The sequence below is a fragment of the Onychostruthus taczanowskii genome, unplaced genomic scaffold (genome assembly GCF_017590055.1).
Source record: "Onychostruthus taczanowskii isolate IOZ18803 unplaced genomic scaffold, ASM1759005v1 scaffold48, whole genome shotgun sequence".
NCBI classification, from domain to species: Eukaryota; Metazoa; Chordata; class Aves; order Passeriformes; family Passeridae; genus Onychostruthus; species Onychostruthus taczanowskii.
The window spans coordinates 1,551,222-1,570,511 of record NW_024502347.1 but is presented as its reverse complement, the minus strand read 5'-3'; the positions used below and the strand labels follow the sequence as shown (position 1 = coordinate 1,570,511).

The 19,290-nt window shown below is 35.6% G+C and overlaps 1 protein-coding gene across 2 annotated transcripts in view; it reads left to right on the top strand.

Moving 5' to 3' along the window:
- The window catches only part of ARMC2 (armadillo repeat containing 2), a 69,043-nt gene that overhangs the window by 13,860 nt on the left and 35,893 nt on the right, over positions 1-19,290 (top strand). The window contains exons 7-12 of one of the 2 annotated variants that reach the window (XM_041414931.1): positions 6,128-6,198; positions 9,984-10,076; positions 12,901-13,079; positions 14,298-14,400; positions 16,850-17,070; positions 18,365-18,485. In XM_041414931.1, coding sequence (XP_041270865.1) covers positions 6,128-6,198; positions 9,984-10,076; positions 12,901-13,079; positions 14,298-14,400; positions 16,850-17,070; positions 18,365-18,485 — 788 coding nt within the window. The remainder of the gene's footprint in view (positions 1-6,127; positions 6,199-9,983; positions 10,077-12,900; positions 13,080-14,297; positions 14,401-16,849; positions 17,071-18,364; positions 18,486-19,290) is intronic. The other variant, XM_041414932.1, reaches the window with a different exon arrangement.

The following is a 19,290-nucleotide window of genomic DNA, read 5'->3' as shown; positions in this document are numbered from 1 at the left end:
ACAGTAGATAACCCATTAGCTGATACACTGGAGGGTTGTCTAGAGGACCCTCAGCAGGCTGGAGAAATAGTTTGACAGGAACGTGATGCAGTTTAACACAGACAAGTGCAAAGTCCTGCATCTGGGCAGGAACAACCCCGGGCACTGTTATATACTGGGAGCGATCCAGCTGGGAGGCACCTTTGCAGAAAAAGACCTGGAGGTCCTGGTGTACACCAAGTTCATAGAGCAGCTCAGGATGGGAGAGACCTCAGAAGATCCTGTGGCCCAGTCTTTTTTTGGAAAAGAGAATAGATGAAACTATCTATCACGCTGTTCATTTGTGTCTTGAAAACCTCCACTACACCTAGGCTGCTGGGACCAGCTCCAGGCTCCCCAATGCAATAGACATACTGAAATTAGTAGAGGGAATCCAGCTACTAAAATGTGAAGGAATCCTTTGTATAACGAAAGGCTAGGAGATCTGGAGCTGTTTAATGTGGAGAAAAGGCTTGGCAGTGGTTCTTACCAAGATCATTCAATACCTGGAGGGAGGGTGCATTGTGACACCATCGCTGATTGTGGGACAAGAGCTCTTCTCCTCCATGGCAAGCACTTAAAACAGGAAAAACTATTTACCTGTGATGGTTCTTTTTAAGGATTTATTAGTTATATATACTTCCACAACACCTCCTTGCAGCTTTTCCCTTTGTAGTTCATATAGAATTGTGAATCTTGGGTTGAAAGAAAAGTGCTCAGCTGCTTAAATAGCCAAATGATCCTTATCAATATACGGCATGCCATCCTGGACACTGCTAGCAATAAAAACAAACCCAGATTACAGTGTAAGTGTGTAGTCACACTCTGAATATACAGGTGAGTAAAATCTCAAATAACATTATTTCTAAATGGCCTGTCTGTTTAAGGATTATCCACAATCAAGGGAACCTGACTCTGATCCAGTCTGGAAGAACACTTTTGTGCCTAGTAATCATTTTGATACATCTGGCTCCCAAAATCTGCTTAGCATCGCTTGTAATCTGTTCTTCCTAACACTTAGTGAAATGTCTTGATTTTGGGGTGTAGATACACCATGTCTGGCTTTCCAATGCACACGACGTGTGTTGGTAAAATCAGATGTTCAGTGCTTGTATTTATGTATAAACAGTCTGCATCTACTGCAGTGCCTACATTGTTTTTAGAGCTTTGTGAAAAGTTAGAAATTGCTCTCCTAGACTTTTGCAGACCTGAAAACATTGATATATCATAGATCCAAAATAAAATTTGTAAAAATTTCAGTCACATTTTTGGTTTTAAATAAATTAGAAAAAGGAATTTTGTGGGAGCTGAAGGGGATGAAGGAATGAAGGAAATGAAGAAATCAAGGTAATGAAGGAAAATACAGTGGGGAGAAACTGAATGACTATGAGGGAAAAATGGAAGAAAAAAGGTTTGTTTACCTTATCAAAATAAAGACCAAATATAAAAAGGCTCTAAGGTTTAACAAATGATCTGGAGCTTAGATTTGCTTCTGAGGAAGTAACTTAAAGATAAGAATGGTGGTTCTATAGATATAGAAAGGGCTCAGCAGTTATAGATGTGTAGAAATCATGTGCTCATAATTAGAGTTCTTTGGCTTAATAAAAAGGGCATGTTTAAAAATGGAAAAGAAATCTGTTTCCAGACATCAGATTTTGTCTACGGTCTAGGGCTTCCTTAGAGCATTTACTCAGGGCATGCTCTGCACAGTCTGTATGTTAGTAGCTCTCTGCCTTTTTAAGGATCTGTTCAGGTTCTGGTTTACATGAGATAGTCCCAATTCCTGTCTCTACTTTAGGAGAGAGTCCATAGATCCAGCTTACAAGGGTGCAAAAGGAGAGGCTCATAACACCTGGACAAGCAAAGTTGTGTGAGGCCTTTGCACTTGCAGAAGGAAATACAATGGCACTTATGACATTTTCCATCCCCACTGCCCTCATCTTTTTCTCATTCCTCTTTATTCCTGCTCTTCCCTTTGAAAAGTAACCTGTTATATTTTTACACTGTCTCAATTACTGTGCTTATCTTTTCTTCTCCCACTTTTTTATCTAGTTTTGCCTCCCAAAGCTGTAAGGTTATGTAAGATGTTACAGGATCCTTACTGTGAGGAGAGGGTAATGTCAAGAGGGAATGCCTTGAAGCTGGACAATTCAGAAAAGATGGTCATGTTCTCTTTTTGTTCTAGTTGAGCTTTGCTATTTCACTGACCACAGGTGCTTGATAGATACAATTCTGCAGAGAAGAATGAACTTGTTAGTATTAGACCATATGTCCCTCTTAACTGGTAACTAAATAATCAGGGGTACCAGCCATACATCTTTACCAGTAATTAATAAAATTAAACAAAGGAGTAAGTCTCTGGCTTGGTGGCTATCTGCAGTATCATAGGTTATATCAACACAATGAAACTATTTTTAATTACCTCCCTATTTTTAATACATGCAAGGTAGTGTCTGAGAATGTCCCTACCTCTGCTTATCTGTGCTCTCTACTCAGGCATTTGTCAAGGAAAATATCACCTTTGCTGGGCCAAAACTGTAGCAGGGGTGATGCTAAGGGTCTAAATCTGTGGGACAGTGTGAGACAAAATTCAGGCCCATTGCCACACTCTGTTTAGCAGGTAGGGAGATAGTCAGCTTCTCAGATGTTTAAGGTGCAGTATGAAGAAGGAGCCCATGCACTCCTTCACTGGGATCTTACTTTGACATTTGTGATTCAAACCTTGCTGTTGTGTGTAGCTTCTTTGGAGATTACTAGTTCAATTCTTTGCCTCTGGGATATAGTTCATAGAAATGTAGTTTTCCCTGGAATACCATGGAAGGGTTTGCAGGTTTACTATTAACAATAGGCACATGGCAAGAACAAGCAAGTAAATTCCTAAACATGCAGAATTGCTTAATAAATGCAGCTTTCACTTAATTATCCATTCTTTCACCAGGGGAAAATACTGAAGGCGTGTTGGGTCTGGCTGAGACGGAGTTGATTTTCCCTGGAGCAGCCCTCACAGTGCTGTGCTTTGCACTGAAGGGTGTTGTTGATAACACACCAGCAGCTGGCTGCTGCTGAGCAGCGCTCCACAGCATCAGTGCTGTCTCTCCAACTTCAGTCTGTCACCAGTAGGCTTGGGGTGGGCAAGTTGTTTTGAGGGGACATAACCAGGACAGCTGGACAAGACTGACCAAAGGGATTCCATAATGTATGATGCCTGCTCAGCAATGAAAGTTAAGACAAAGGAAGTGAGGGGGCACTATTATTATGAAGTCTGCCCTCCAGAGCAATCACTGCATACTCAAGCCCTACTTCCTTAGAAATGGCTGGACATTGCCTACTTCTGTGAAGTTGAGCATAAATATTTTGTTTTTCTTTGCTTGTGCAAGTGGCCTTTGCTTTTGCTTTATTAAACTGTTTTTGTCTTGGCCCATGGGTTTTTCTCCATCTTGTTTCTACCCTCGGTCCTGCTGAGTGGGGGAGTGAAAAGAGTGGTGTGATTGGGCACCTGACATCTGTCCAAGGTCAACCCACCACACCACATTACTCCAGTACCAGCTCACTTTCCTTTTGAAGTCCTCACACTCTGTGTACTTTCAAGAAAGCAGTGTTCTTCATTGAGGCTACTATGATTTCTTTTATATGAGAAGGATAAATGGTCCAGTTGCCAAGTTCTTTTTCTTCTGTAAATCATCGGAGCCTCTGTCAGTTGATTTCTTGATGAGGCCCTTATCAGACAATCAGATTTCTGCCAATTGACTTTGTTTCCAAGGCAACCACTCTCTTGACAAGCCAGTTCCCTTCACTAGTAGGTGACTTATTTTTTATAATAGGTTGATTATATTTTAACGGCATTGTTTTAATAAGATACTTCTATTTAAATTTCAGTCCTAAATGAGAATGTAAAGATAACAAGCCAAAAGTCTGTGTAACTAAAATGAAGTTGGCAGAGTGGTAAAGACTTATAAAGGGATTTTATAATCTCTCACAGAATTCCTAAATTGTACATATTCCCTAAAGATAAGCCTGCCCACGAACCATTCCCATTTATATAGGTATTCAGTGTATTCATTTTCTGAAAATAATGGAAGTTCAGGTGACTTACGAGGATGTTTCCCAAAAGCATAGATGGTTGTATGGCTGGTATTTACAGAACAATTTGCTTTCCTACTAATTTAAGTCTCTAAACTGGTGATAATAGTGTTGATACTGGTGTTTAAAAAACAACAGATTCCAGCCCAACTTTTTTGATGCACAATTGACATGGTCTTACTCTACATCTCACACATGTGGTGTTTCTGGTAAATTAACTCATCCTTTGTTTCCGTGGCTTTTTATATTAATCTGCTTTTGCTTCCAACAAAATTCATAGGAGTGTCTTTGTTGAGTTTCTTGGATTCATCCTGGATTTACATTTTCAGGGAAGAGGCACAGACAGGATATAGTTACAAAACTCTTTCTCTGAGGAAAGTGAGTTCAAACATCCGTATTCATATAGGCATGTAGTATCATCATGCCTACACACAATTTTGAAGGTACTGATTTCTGAATATAGCTGTGTTTAGTATAGGGTGACTGAAGTTGTTCTCTTGCTTATCCAGCATCCTTTCAAGTTGTAGTCTTGTTTTCAGAGATGGCTGAAACTTGTAGAAACATTTCTGAAACTTTTAAAGTTTGTAGGACAAGGCATTCACAGAAATGGAATCAAATTTTTGTTTCTACCGATACATTGAACTGTAAAATGTGCTCTAAACCCCTTCTTTCTTAGTGATGTCAGACAATTTTAGAGAGGCAAACACTTGTCTTTTTTACTTTATAAAGTATTGCTTCTCCAGAGTTGTAGAAATGGCTATATGTGAGCTGAAATAATTTCAAGGTAGTTTGTATAAGGATTTTGGAGCACTTATATCCTCATGCTGTAAAAATAAAACATTATTCACTGTTAGCCATAATCAAGCAACTGTTCTTCTGTAGTGTGATTGCTTGGGAAATTTCTCACTGATCACAGTGAGCTATCCAGTCCCTTTTGCAGTGAACTGGTCTTGCAAGATCTTTGTCTTTTATTCTGTCCCCATCTGTTGATAGGATGACTTACATCTTCTGTCTGGACTGACAGACAGGATTTAGGCACCAATCCAGCAAACTACTTAAACAACAGTTTAGCTTTAAGCCTTAGAGTAACTAAATTATCTGGTTAAAAAAATTGAAATGACATTGCTAACATACTGTCATCTTTAGAAGAGTTCAGGAGATTGGGTTGTATTGGTACATGAACTTTAAATGGAATAAGAAGTGTTAAATTAAACATACACAGAGAATAGAAAACATAGATTAAGACTTTCCTCTTTAGTACAGGAGGAAAGATTCCAGTTTGATAGCAGAGAGTCTACACCTTGTATATTTCTTTTAAATCAGCGCTGCTTGAGTGTGTAGCTAGGCAAACAGAATAACTAAATTTATTATAGATGTGTGTAGTAGTTTCCTCTGTCCACAGAAAAATCATAAAATCAGCAGGAGTTATGGCATTACTTTGTAAAACAACAGAAATGGCACCATACCTGTTGTACTGACAGAACTAGTGACCACTACACAGTTAGCAATAATTCACTGGCAGACACAGAAATTCTAATATACACTTTAAAGGTTACTCAGGTGCTTGTTTCTTCGGAAGATCTTCTCATTAAATATTACAAAAGTGTTAATCCTGTCAGAAAAAAATACAGCCCTTGTGAATGAATGAACTTAGAGTTTTAAGCTAGTTGAGTTTTATATTCATTTAATGATGTTGATGGTAAAACAGAAATTATCTCTTTCTGAATTTAGTTTGGTTCATCTTTCATTTTATTGAGCAAGCAGAAATGCTTGGTTTTTGTGTTCCATAATGGTGACCTCTTGTGGTGCGAATATGTCAGTATTTCTGAAGGAGCTTTCTGTAATACATATGGGAGGAGGTTGTATCTGCATGTAACTTTTAATGCACAGCTAACTTGCTAACTTAGTAAAGTAACATCATCTTTTCTAATTAGTTATTAATATGCACAACTCAATGCATGTGAAAGAACAAGCATATTGAGCACAGTTTTCTGATAATGCTTTTCTGTGTTCATACTGTATCTTTTAGTGACCAGATGGAAGAGCCTGGCAAAAAGACATCACAGCTGAGGACTTCAGGCCAGAAGAGAAGAGTAACAGGTACAAGGGATTTCAATCTCCATTCAGAAAATGTGAAATACAGTCTAATAGAAATGATGTAATTCTTGTGATTTGTCAGTATTGTTTATTATTATTCACTGAACAATATTTTTTGGTTTTCTAGATATATTGGGTTTTCTTACTGTTCTTAATGAAAAGAAACAATATTCAAGAGATCTTCACTCTAAATATCCATTGGTATTTTCTATCTTGCTTTTCCCATATCTAGGCTTAAGAATTTGCCAATCCATTAATACCTTATTTGCCCATCACTTTTTCTAATCTGTCACAGTTGCACAGAAACTTAACAAAATTATGCCAGCCTGCATTGTCTGAAGAAACAGATTTTGGATTGCTGTGTAGGGATGCATTTTGCTAATTTTACATAACAGATTTTAATAATATTTCCTCATAGCTGGCACATTTCATACATCACAAGTGCATATTTGAGAGGCTGGTTTGGAGACCTGAAGTTTCTACTGTGCTATTATTGTGCTTTATTGCTATTTTTCTAGAACTGAGAAATACTGTTATTCCAGATCATTCTGGCAAAAGCTGTACTGTGCTCTGTGCTCATTTCTTTATGAGGAGCAGAGAGTATTTACCATGTTATGCAAGTTAGTACACTTACAAGCCTTTTAATTAGTTTGTGCTATTGTATTAGTGTTACTGAAAATATGAAGTGTGTTTTTAGGATTGTTTCTTTTTAAGTCTACTTTTCTTAACATTATGTAGCTTCCTTAGTATGTGCATGCTTCATCTTTTATCCCACAATAAAGAGGGGGATAGCACTAGGAATTCTCCATAATTTCTTCTCTGCAATGGGATTCTGGGTGGACTGTTCATTTACAAATTATTTTTATTTTCTGATATGAATTGTGTTTATCTTAACATTTTAGAGAGGAGGTAGACTGTTTCAATATTGATCTATTCGTGGCCACTCAGTATTCAGTGAAAAGGCTAAACATTATAAGTCAGGCAGTGCTCAGCTTTTGAAAGCTCAGTGTTGCTAAGGCTCTTGTATTTACATGCTAAAAACAGCAACCAATAAATGTAGACTGATTAGTGATTTTTTTTTTGACCAGAATGCAAAGCAGTGGTTAAGACCTATTGAAAACTGAAACAACCAATTTGAACTTGCTGCATTCTTTTGCCTTGAGTATTTTTTCTGTTGAATTGTGGTTTGCTCTATTAGAAAGTTCTGGACAGCTTCTGCAATATTTTAAATATAGCTAGTACCCTAACTTTTCATCAGCAGCTTAAAAAATCTCCCAGACACATACAATTTAGTAATGTTGCTTTACTTTATGGTTGTGTATTGTCTGGTCATTGTTACTGCTAGGATTAGTACTGTTTAGTAAAAGCTAATGAACTTCTTTTTTATTTAGGTATAAGCGATAATTATATTTAGATATAAGGTATACCTTATTTAGATATAAGGTATTATTATTTTTTAAAAAAATTATGCCATTATGACTTTCAGTTTGCTGTATTCTTCTGATGAATATGAGACAAGGGAAGCAGAGTAGTACAAAAAAGCATTGTTCTTTTTATTCTGAACTGAAAATTAAATGGATTTAGTATTTTTTTTTTAAAGTGAGAAGTTTGGCTCTATCTGTAAATGCATGCCTGAAGTTTTCTATTTCTTGACTAATGAAGTTAAGTATATGTGTAGTTAAAAAGGCAGTTCCATCTTTCAGTTTAAGAGAGGTAGCTACAGATAGAAAATAAAAGAAATAATTGAGTCAATATGTGGGCTTTGTGGCAGGAAGGAAGTGTGCACGCTATGGTAGTGTTCTCATTTCAGCTGTACTTGTACATTATCCTGGAGCAGAATTTTCATTAAGTTTCAGAATTTACATTATCTGGAGCAGAATTTTCACTTCATTGCAAGCACTGCACAGTGTTTTATTGATTAGGCTACTCATCAATTTAAATAAGACTGGCAACTCATTTGATCTACAAAATAAAATGCCATGCAAAATAGTAAGAATAATATTTGCTAATAACATGTACTTATATATAATATATATATAACAAATATAGTGTATTACTTATGAAATAGCAGCATTTTTTAATGATCTTTTGAAATAGGTATATTTGATAGATTGTGTGTAAGATGTAGATAGACAGTTAATATAAACCAAAAAATGAGTCTTTTGGTTATTTTCTAAAGAGCAAGTTTTTAAAATAGGAAGTTTTAAATTGTTTTACTGTTCCAAGTAATGCCAGTAGACAGTCACTGTCTTAAGGTCTGGGATACTTCCTTGTGATGCAAACCTCTTGTTATTGGTGTTCTCAGGTAGTATAGTAGTTTCTGTGTTCCTTCATATTTGTGTTAGGAATTTACATTGTCCTTTAAATGCAAGAGTTAGTAGTGAACAACAGGAGACGTTTTCAGAAAATCCGTGACTTAAAGAAATGTGTATAATCCAGTCTTAATGGCTTTCTTATTTAGTAGAGTTGTGTGACTTTTATTTCCCTATTAAAAAAACCTCAATGCAAAAACAAATCAACAAACCAGACCCTGTCTTTATAACAACTTTGCTTGCCTGCAAGAAAAAGAGCTTACCCCAGTCTTGAATTCCAAACACATGGCTACATGCACCTTGTAAGCAACTGTTAGATCCTTTACATCTTGATTTTCGCAGAAGCTCTGGCTCTCCATCTGTAGTGGCCCAATGGTCAGGGCCAGAGTTTTGTCACTTCAAAAATACTAGGTGAAGGTGTAAAGGATGTTCAGCACATCAGAATAATTCCCAGTGATACTGCATCCATGTGACAGTGAATCCTGGATTCCATTTTTTAATAAACAGTGTTTTCACCAACTTCCTTGTCCAGTCTGAAAACAGATCCATGCTCTCAGTCTTGTTTCCAGAAAAATTCTAGTCCACTGGTTTTTAGGTCTACCAATTTTTGCCTTCATGTCTGTGATACTTTTTTTTTGTATTTTCTTTCTGCAGCCAAGCGTAAAAAAGCTTAAGTATTTCTAAAAACTCTCTTTGTGAAGTGGACAAGGTTTCTGATAGTGAAAAGTAGCTTTTCCTGAGTCACGGGGGTATTTGGCTGAGGGCAGTCAAGAACAGTGGGAGTTTGTTGTCTTCAAGATTTCTGATATGTTTTTTGGAGGCAAATATCTTTCTCACATATCTATAGTTTCCTACTCATTTCAGAGGTTGCCATGTGACAAACTGCTGAATGCAATGAAGAATAGGAATAAACATGCATTTTATAAAAGTTTAGTCATGAAGTTCACAAAACTAATTGCATGAAGTAGTTAGAATTGCTAACAGGATGTAATAATTAACAGGACTTTCCCTAACTGACCAGTCAGTTAATCAAGCTTAGTGTTATATCATGCATATGTACTAGATAAAATTCTACAATCCTAGAGGATTGTCTGTAGTATATATATTTTTTTAAACAAATAATAAACTGTCACGTGAGCACAGAGCTGAGAAATAGTAGGACACTTTGATGTTTATGTAGTCATTACCTTCCAATTCAGTGATCAAATGAAACATTAATGTCAGCAAACAAAAGCTTTACAATACAGCTTTACGTAGCAAACCACTTATCCATCTAGTTTTGTTTGAAATGTTCATTTTTGAGAACATGTAAATAAAAATAAAATCTTTAATTCATAGAATAACCCAGAATATAGCAAAACGTGACATTTTTAGATTTTTTTTCTGACTAACGAATAAAGTATTTGTGGTTATTTATTATTGTAGAAAGTGAAATCTTCACTGAATGTATGCTCTTGTTTTGAATGTATTTTGAAGGCCTAAAGGATGAAACAAGAATAAATGAATGGGAAGAGGAAGATTTCTTTTGGCATACAAGGATTCTTCCAATTCTGCGTGACCTGGAAAAAAGTGGGTAACACTGCTCTGAAAGGGTGTATTTTCTGTACTGTTTCTTGCAGGAAGCATGGGACTCTTTTTTTTTTTTTTTGCAGTTTACTGCAAAATAATAACAGAATTGGGGTATGTGGCCTTTTGTGCTTCCATATGTTCAGTGACTTCACAGTGTAAAACTGGCCTGGGCAGTCTAGGTGGACCTGCTTGAGCACAGTGGTTCCACCAGATGACATTCAGAGGTCATTTCCAACCTTACCCATTCTGTGATCCTGTAAAAATCTCTAGAACTGGTTTAGAGAAGATCTTGTCTGATTAAATTACCTTATTTTAGACAGCATAGCTCTGCCAGCTTAGCAGTCAGTGTTGAGCTAATAATTTCAAGAATAAGTAAGGCACAGATTCACTGCTTTACCCATAGACTGTATTGAAGGTCTCAATCCATTTTGAAAAACTAAGGAAATCTTAATGAAAATTTCCACTTGTGATTAAAGTGTTAGATGTGCCAGAAAAGTATGTAATGACTCAGAGTACTGAAGCAAAATTGAGTAAATTAAGTATAGCTTGAAAGGTTATACTCTGGAATCCATTTTGCATTGAAAAAGTTGTTCAGTTGCCTTCTGTAGACACTGTATTTATTTGAATGGTGGGAATATAGAAAGTAGGTTTGTTTTTAAAAGTAGTTCTGTTTTACAGGATGTTTAGCAGTGTTTGTGATAGCATGTGACAGATTAGAACATTTTTTTGCATAGTTTTGCAGATGTTTGTGAATATGAAACACCTGTGCAGTGCTAAGTGATTCCCAATATATGTAATTGTTTAAAAAAGACAGGATTCTCATTCCCATGTCTGTCACTGATGTATAGAAAACAGCGATCAGGAAATTTGAAAACAGCTATGTAACAGCACATTTTCCTTGCTTAATGCCAAGATTGTCAAATATCAGCCACTGAGTAACGGTTTTGCATGGTGAGATGTTCTTTATTTGTAAGAAAAATAAAATTTAGAGGTAAAATCTAATCATGTCTTTCCCTTGTCATGAATATAGCTAAGGAAAATCAGTTTTCATGCTCCCTTTCCTCAGTATTCACTTGATTTGGTTAGTGTATTGGGGTTTTTCTAGCTTTTATAAAAACCTGATTATGGCTTAGTTTTTCTAATAATGGATGACATTATCTAATGATACTTTCTCACCAATTGGTTGAATGTAGTACTACATATACATGAAGACCTGAGTTTTACTACTTCTTTAATATTAACACAAATTGTAACTGAATTGCATCACTACCTCCTGCAACTGTGTGATATATTGCTTTCTTTAGACTATTTACTGCATAATTTTTATTAATATTAGAATTACATATTTGAAATGCTTTGAATGGGTCTGTTGGTAATTTGATATTTTTTAATTTCACGTGCAGTCATTTGCTTCGTAACTTTTACCTCATTCCCTGCACATGAACTTAGGTTGCATTTAGTTTTTCATCTATTAATGGAGAAGCCTTTTTCTTCACCTTCCTCATGCAAAAATATTTGCAGAAGCCTTTCCATGCAAAAACAAATCAGTAGTTAACCTGGAACTTATTTATTGCCTAAATTCTTCTGAATATCATGTGCTTGAGTTGTTTATAATATGACAAAAAAAACCCCTGAAGTCTCTTTTTCTAGAGGAACAAATAATTTATTTTGTTACATTCCAATACTCAGGAGGTTAAGCTTTAAAATGCCCCATGGGATGAGTGATGAATAATTTTTGTTGTTAATTTTGATGAAATGGAGAGTAAGACCTTTCAGTTTTGGTTCCTTGCCACTCTGTTTACAGCTTATTGGAGCAGAGCATTTAGGATCATGCTAAATTTTGTTAAATTTTCTGTCATGATGGGACTAGAAATGGAATAGTCATTGCTGTTCCTTGAGTGTGATAATTGAAAATTGAGAGCTTCCAGGCACTTCTCAGCCTGAGGGATCAGTCCTTGAATCTGCCTACAGGGTAGGAGCCTCAGACATGTTTCATCACAAGTGCTTTGCCTCCTTGAATATGACTTTATTTCAGCTGAGAAGTACACCCTGAGTAAATGCAGAGTTTATACCGCCAGCTCGTGTGGATTTATGTGGACTTTGTAAGTGTCACCTTATGGGCAAAAGCAAATGTAAGAAAATCTTTTAAAAATCTCACTGTTCAATTTTAAAAATAGAAAAGACTTCTCCTTTTCTCTGTAAAGTAAACATGTACATGATTCCATTGTGTTGAGATGCACTTTTTGCAATTCTGTTTTATTTTTGTATATTTTAAACAGAGTCTCAGGGACTTGGGTGAGGAAGTAGATCACTTTTTTGTCAATAGGACAACATTCCACTCAAATGTGTCTTACACCTCTACATTGAAGAGTTCTAGCAAGTTTTTACATTCACTTTTTTTTATCCCAGCAAGGTTTGATGTATAAAGTTACGTATATGGGGAGAAAAATGCTCCTTAATGATCTCTTTTTCACATCTAATGTTCGGTGGAGCGCTTTAAAGAATGTTTTCAGAGACACAGTTTCCTGGTAGACATTTGGTCAATCTGATTATCAAGCATCAAAGGTGAGCTTCATTTTAGCTGTAGGTTTTATTTTGGCTCAATGATTTCTCATCTTGAGTCTCCTTTTTTTGACAAAGCAGAATAAAATTATTCCTGGGGATCACGTTATCGTGTGAAGACATTTATTTGGTGTCTTATTTTTGTTGTTGCACAACCTATTCTTTATTTTGTTCTTCTGTGTCTTCATGTATTGAGATGCTTTGCATAAAGTGGCACTGATAATTAGTTTTTATTTTTCTCTCCTTTCCTACACCCTTCAAGGAGAAGACAATATAGAACACCTTTGTCTAGCTTGTACCAAGCTCCATCAAGCACTGGGTGATGGAAATATGCTTGGAAAAAGATTTAAAAGAAGAAACATCCTTCTGAAGACATTATATAAACTTGTGGACCTTGATTCAGATCCACTTTCCCTGAAGCTGGCAAAGATTATTCTGGCTGTAAGTGTTTTGAAATGCTCTTTGGTAGAATGTGAAGCCCAAAATCATGAATTACAACTTGCACTTAATTTTTCATTTCATACTTGTAAACTGTGTCTAAATGAACCCTTTTCCTAAGTACAGTTTACTACCACAGGGATACTAGTCTGCTGCCCATCTACATCAGCACTTGTAGCTTATTTTCTGCAGAGAAGTTACATCTGGGGGAGGAAGGAGGGGCACAAAATAGAATAGTTGGTGTATGGTGGCAGTAATATTGTATAGGCATGGAAAAGATACAGTGTTCTCTACTGGGATACACATGCAGGGATTTAAAAAACCCAGTGATTATAAAATGTACAATAGAAATTAAGCTTTGTTTTTAAACAATGTCTTGATCTTGTTCTGAAAATACTAAAATAGAGGGGGTTTTTTTTGAAGGTGTGTGAATGTAAATAATCTTTTGCTTTAATATTTCTGATTAAAACTCTCAATTAAATTTTGTGCTTTAGAACATCTTTGTTCATGTTCTACAAAGCATGTATGGGCAGTCACTGGTGAAAGGATGCCCACTAACATTTTGTTGTAGGCATCTGAGTAATGTTTGTGTCTGTTGAGGGAGTTGTGTTCTCCTATAAGGTAGTGTAAGTTATCTTATTGAGAAGATACAGTTACATACTCAGATACCACAGAGTTGCTAAGTGGTACTTATTAAAGAGAAAGGTTCCTTTACAGACATTTTTCTTTGTAATCTTCCAAAATCCATGAGCCTAGAAGAAATTGCCCTTGAAATGCAGAGGAAAGGAAGAGAGATGTCAATGTATTTTTACCACCTTTCCTTCCCTTTCACAATCTCTCATCATAAGATTGTGTTTTCTGATAGCTGAGAGTAAATTTCATTATGGCATGTATTGTTGTACTGGAGGTCTTTGTGGTAGGGCCATAGACGCCAAACCACTGACTTCCATACAGAATTTCTTTGTAAGGGAATTGGAGAAAAAATCCTGCAAGTTATTGATATACTACCTGTTTATATTAATACATTAAAAGTTAAAAATGGTTATTTTAAAGCCAGCACAGTTTGCTAAATAAAATTTAAAATACCTGAGTTTCAGGTTATTTCAGTTTCCTTTAATTCTGCATACATCTTCAGTTTGTTTTAATGTATTGTTAGGATTTCAGCTGTAATTTAATAGTTGTGTGAGAGTTGTGATTTTATGTCTTTTAATTTCTTTGCAGATGAAAGTAGATGGAAAAAATCTTCTCAGTGTTTGCAAGCTAGCATTTAAAATTTGTAGGAACGAAAAAAATTATTTCATCATTCAAAATGATACGTTATTGGGTATGTATTCTTTCTTGTCTGTAAGTCAGATGTTGAAATTCAACAGTTAAAGTTGTTCATCTTTGAAAAAACATTTTCAGAATGAAAAATTCTGAAGAAAGACTAAAAATTGCCTGACTAGGTCAAACTAATGGTTGGTCTAGTCCAGTACTCTGTGTTTCAGTAGCAATGGGGATGGGGAATGCTGTTCAGGGGGAGCACTGGATCTTGTGTGTTTTCTGTGATCTGTTCCCCCAGCGCTACTCCAGCATCGAGAACTGTTCTATTCTATTAGGGACATTGGATGGTGCATCCCTGCCTAATCCCTTTTTAGTTTCCATTTATATGTCTTTTGTTCATTCATTTGCCTTTTTGGATTTTCTGATTCTGTCTCCCTCTATGACGCCATAGAACAATTTCCAGCAATTCTCTGTGTGTTTTAAATCTATATATTTTTCTTTCCCCCTGCTTGTAGTTTTACAGCATTTATAAGAGTTTGTACAGTCAGTTTACCCTTCACCTTCAGGATTTTTTAAAAGGCAGTCTTATCACATATCTCTGTCTTCTCCTTTTCAACACTGAGGCATCTCAGCCTCTTAGCTCTTTGAGCAGATATTGTGTCATTCAGTTGCTTTATAAGTCCTTTTCTCTACCTTCTCAAACTCCAGTGGATCCTTCTTGAGATTTATGGAACAAAACTATCTGTAGAATTCGAGCTGTGTCTGCAGCAAATTTTATAGAAATGAGATAATGCTGACTGTGGTGTTGGCCATCATCAGGGAGGACCTTGAGAATAGTAATTTTTTAAAATATTTTTTATAGCTGCTGCTTCACATTGAGCCAATGGTTTGCAGAACTGTCAGCAGTGGCTCTAAGATCTTTTGTGTTTGCAGCAGTGTTTGTGTCATGCACACCCTCCCTTGCAAATATGAGAAATATAAAGAAAATTAAAGTGTGCAAATGATACTTGGTATTGATTGAAATCATTCCTTTCATTAAAACTTCCGTATGTTTTACTGATGTAGGCCTTGGTCTTGCAAGCAGTTATTGCATCTGTATTGGTTAAGGCATATGTGTATATTCGCTTAAATAGCTGAGAGTATTCATGGTCTTAATGTTTAGTACAAAATTGTTGTCAGAAATGAAGACATGGTGTTCAGGTGGTAAGGAAGGGACTCACAGGAAATAGAGCAGCTGGGTTGTAGAAATCAGCATCATACACAGCATTTGAACAAGTCATATTTTTCTCTCATTTCCATCCTCATTCACTTTTCTTTCACTTGCTCTTCTTCCCCTGTATTTTAAAAACTAGTGAAGGAAAGAGTATTTGTAGGTGTTATTTGTTTATTCACTCTTTGTGTTTTGGACCCACCTTGTCCCAGAAGAAGACGTGACCCTGGCCTATCATCACAATTGCCCAGATCCCTGTTACAGTCACTGGGTTATAGATTCAATTTCTTTTTTGTCTTCTGTCCCTGAGAACTATTTATGTGCAGTGTAGCATCTCCAGTAGAAGAAATAAGTTAATCCTTCATCCCAGCATAGACAACTACTGTTCAAGACCCTGTTTGATACTGTACAGAGCAGGAACCTGAGTTTGCACATTGCCACAACCCAAGTGATTTAATTGGTGAGGGTGGGAGTTTGCACAAGAACCTAGAGTGTATACTTCATTCATACATACATATATATATATATATATATATTTATATGTACCATTTCCCACAGCTTCAGTTGAGACAGAAAAAAAAAATTAAATCTCTTCAGTTTAAAGATATAGGAAAATGTTTTTATTCAGATGGAACTGAATGGAACACAGGAAGCAGAAATAAATATCTCTTTGAATCAGTTACTAGAAGTTTAAAAGTATAATGTTGGTTAGGATTACTCATTTATTTAAGATACCCCACTAAATTCAGAATGTCTCAATTTGACTGCAAAAGATACCTTGGCCATGTGTTAACTGTAAATTTTAACATTTCAGATGTCTGACAGTGGTTGCACAAAACAAAACTTCTTTGTCAACTTTACCTACATAAAAAGTAAATCTAAAAAGACTATGAACAGATTGAAAATGTGAGAGTTGAATTAGGCACCTGTGCCTTTTAGTGTTCCATTTGAGATGCTTGAAGACGTTTGATTTTTAAGGAAGTAGTGGGAAGTACACAAAATTCCAGGCCCACACAATCACTTTTGCAAATCTTGACTGAGAATTTCAATGATTCCTGCTATGTGTTTACAGCTTATACTGGTTCTTGAAGTCTAGAAGAACAAAAGTCAGGCCCATTCTCTTATTCATTAATAATTGTTTCTTGGTTTCAGTCCAGATATCCAATTTTTCTAGCCTACTTATTAGAAATGTAAGAGTTCAGTCTGAGGGTGTTTTCCAGTTGTTAATCTCTTTAATGACTGGATTGTAGCAAATATAAATTTTAATATTAGACATTCTGAATGATAATTTTCCTTTCAGATTATTTGTTGCAGGTTCTGTGGAATGAAGACCTACAAACAAACCACGAAGCTCTTGTCTATTGCATGGCAGCTATAAAAGTCATGTCTGAAAAGGAAGTACTTCGTTTTAAAATGGTCAGCAAAGGAGCTATTGAAATGTTTCTGGAATTAATGAAGCAGATTAATAACATAAAAGAACATGACACATATTTCTCCAAGTTGGGCCACTTATTAGTCCAGGTTAGCATTTAGTTTTATTTCTAATGTTCTTCAAGGGCAAATTAAAAATTTAATTAGAGGAGATAAGCTAACCCTGTGTGCTACTGACAGAGTTGTACCTCTATTTCAATAGATTTATTTTTAAGAAGTTAAATGAAGTTGTTCAGACCTAATGCAGTTACCACAGATGTTTGTGTGTAGTCAGTTTTAAAGGCTTTAGAAATTCTGAAGTTAATAGAAATATTTTCATACCTAATAAACCAGTTTCTCATTACTACTTTATTGTGCTGACAATATTCTGGATACTGTAGTAAACAGATAAAAATGTGTTCTCTATCTAAATTCTTGAAACTGAAATAATAAATACAAACTGGTTCTGCAATATTCTAGATTACAAAAAGTTTTTTTATTACAAGAATAATATATTTTAAAAATATATATGGAAATAGCTGTGTTTCTTTGACAAAGTGTTTTTGAAGAACTGCAATATAAGGAAAAAGTAGTTGCAAAAGCAAACACCTTTTAAATCTTTTGAAGGCAGCAGGCTCAAAACTGTTTTCACATACAAAGCACCTTGATAAGTGGTGGCTCTGAAAACTGATCCTTGTCCCTAAAACTTTTTAAACCCATGTATTTTAGAAACACTGTGGGATGGATATTGTGTTTACCAAGGATTTGCCAGGTAGATTCCTAGCATTTGTTTGGAAGTTACTGATGTAATGTTTAGTCAATGGTTGAATTGTAAACTTTCAGGTACATCATAGGAAAATACATTGGACAATTTTCTGAGGTAGTGTTTGCACTCGGTTTGTCAGCTAATTATGCCAGATTTCTTTAATTCTCTACTAATTTATAAGCACAGGATTTTATACTTCTTGAAATTATATGAGAAAACAGATAGCCTACATCATCACATTACTATTGGTTATTTTTGTCTGATTTTTTAAATCTTAGTAATTAAACTAATAAATCAGTTTATTTCCAGGATTTTGACTATCTGCCTGATATTCCTCACAACTTCGGAGGAATGTTTTTCTTCCATTATGTGCCTCGGATAAATTTAAGGTTTTTTTAAGCAAGGGTTTAGTTTGCACATGTGTAAAAGGAAAATGTTGTATTTTATGCTGTCTTTAAGAAATCTCTCTTATCTCTGCTTTTTTCAGTTAAAACGGAAGTGTAGCAAAACTGCTTTGTACTGTTTGAATAGACTGACTGTTTCTAAGAAGTTCTTGAGTGTTTTCTGGAGAAGTCAGTACTGACAGCTGTCTCTTATTGAGATTGCTCTTTCACTTGTTTGTGTTCTCTTCTATAATAGTACAGATACTTCGGTTCTCTTCTTCTTGTGAGAAAAGTAGTGATTCCTACTTCTATGGGATTCCTGTGTGACTTTCTCATATTGGTTCCTTCAACAAATCCATGTGCACTACTTCCTTCGTGTGAGTTAATTGATCAGTCATCATAGATGAACGAGTAGTTCTGTTTTAGGGATGGTTGGAGAAAGTCTCTTCTGTGATCGATGCCTTCAGAATAAAGTTTTCATAACATACTGCATCTTGTAGCAACAGATCAAATAGCCAGTGATGTACAGAAAGAATGTCTTCAGTTATAGAAAGCAAACTATATTGGAGGAGAAAAACACTTTAAATGGTCACAGTGGTCTCTGAAGGAAGCTCTGCTATCTCTTAACCTTGGGAACTGAAGTATCCCATTTAGTTGGGACCAACTCTTCATTCTTTAACTGTATAATTGCACAATCACCAGATGGCAGTGTTATACATAATCTTGCTTGATCCTTTTTGTGGGAATAAAGTCACTATCTGATTTCTTCATTCTTCCGCAATGTTTTTTTTGCAGAAGTCATACAATACAAGAATAAAAATATTTGTAATATTTTTTCCCTTAATAGAGGGCATGAAACCAGGGTTAACTTTGATTAATTTAGTGTTGCTTAACCTAACAGTCTGTTAATATTTATACAAAATACAGTAATGCTTACTCAAAAACCAGGATTTTTGAAGAGTCACTGTCAAGACTTAATAAGTACTCCCTGTTCCTTAATTGAAAAGCGCTTAAATGTCTTCTCCTTTAAAAATAGCATTTGTCAGCAGTTAAATTTTCTGTTTGGGTGAATTTGATCTTTCATATGGCAACATAAGGATTAGGACTGGTGGGGGTTGCTAAAGATAATTGTTATGCATTTCTCCCTGAAACATAGGGTCTGCTTGAATCAATCACAATATC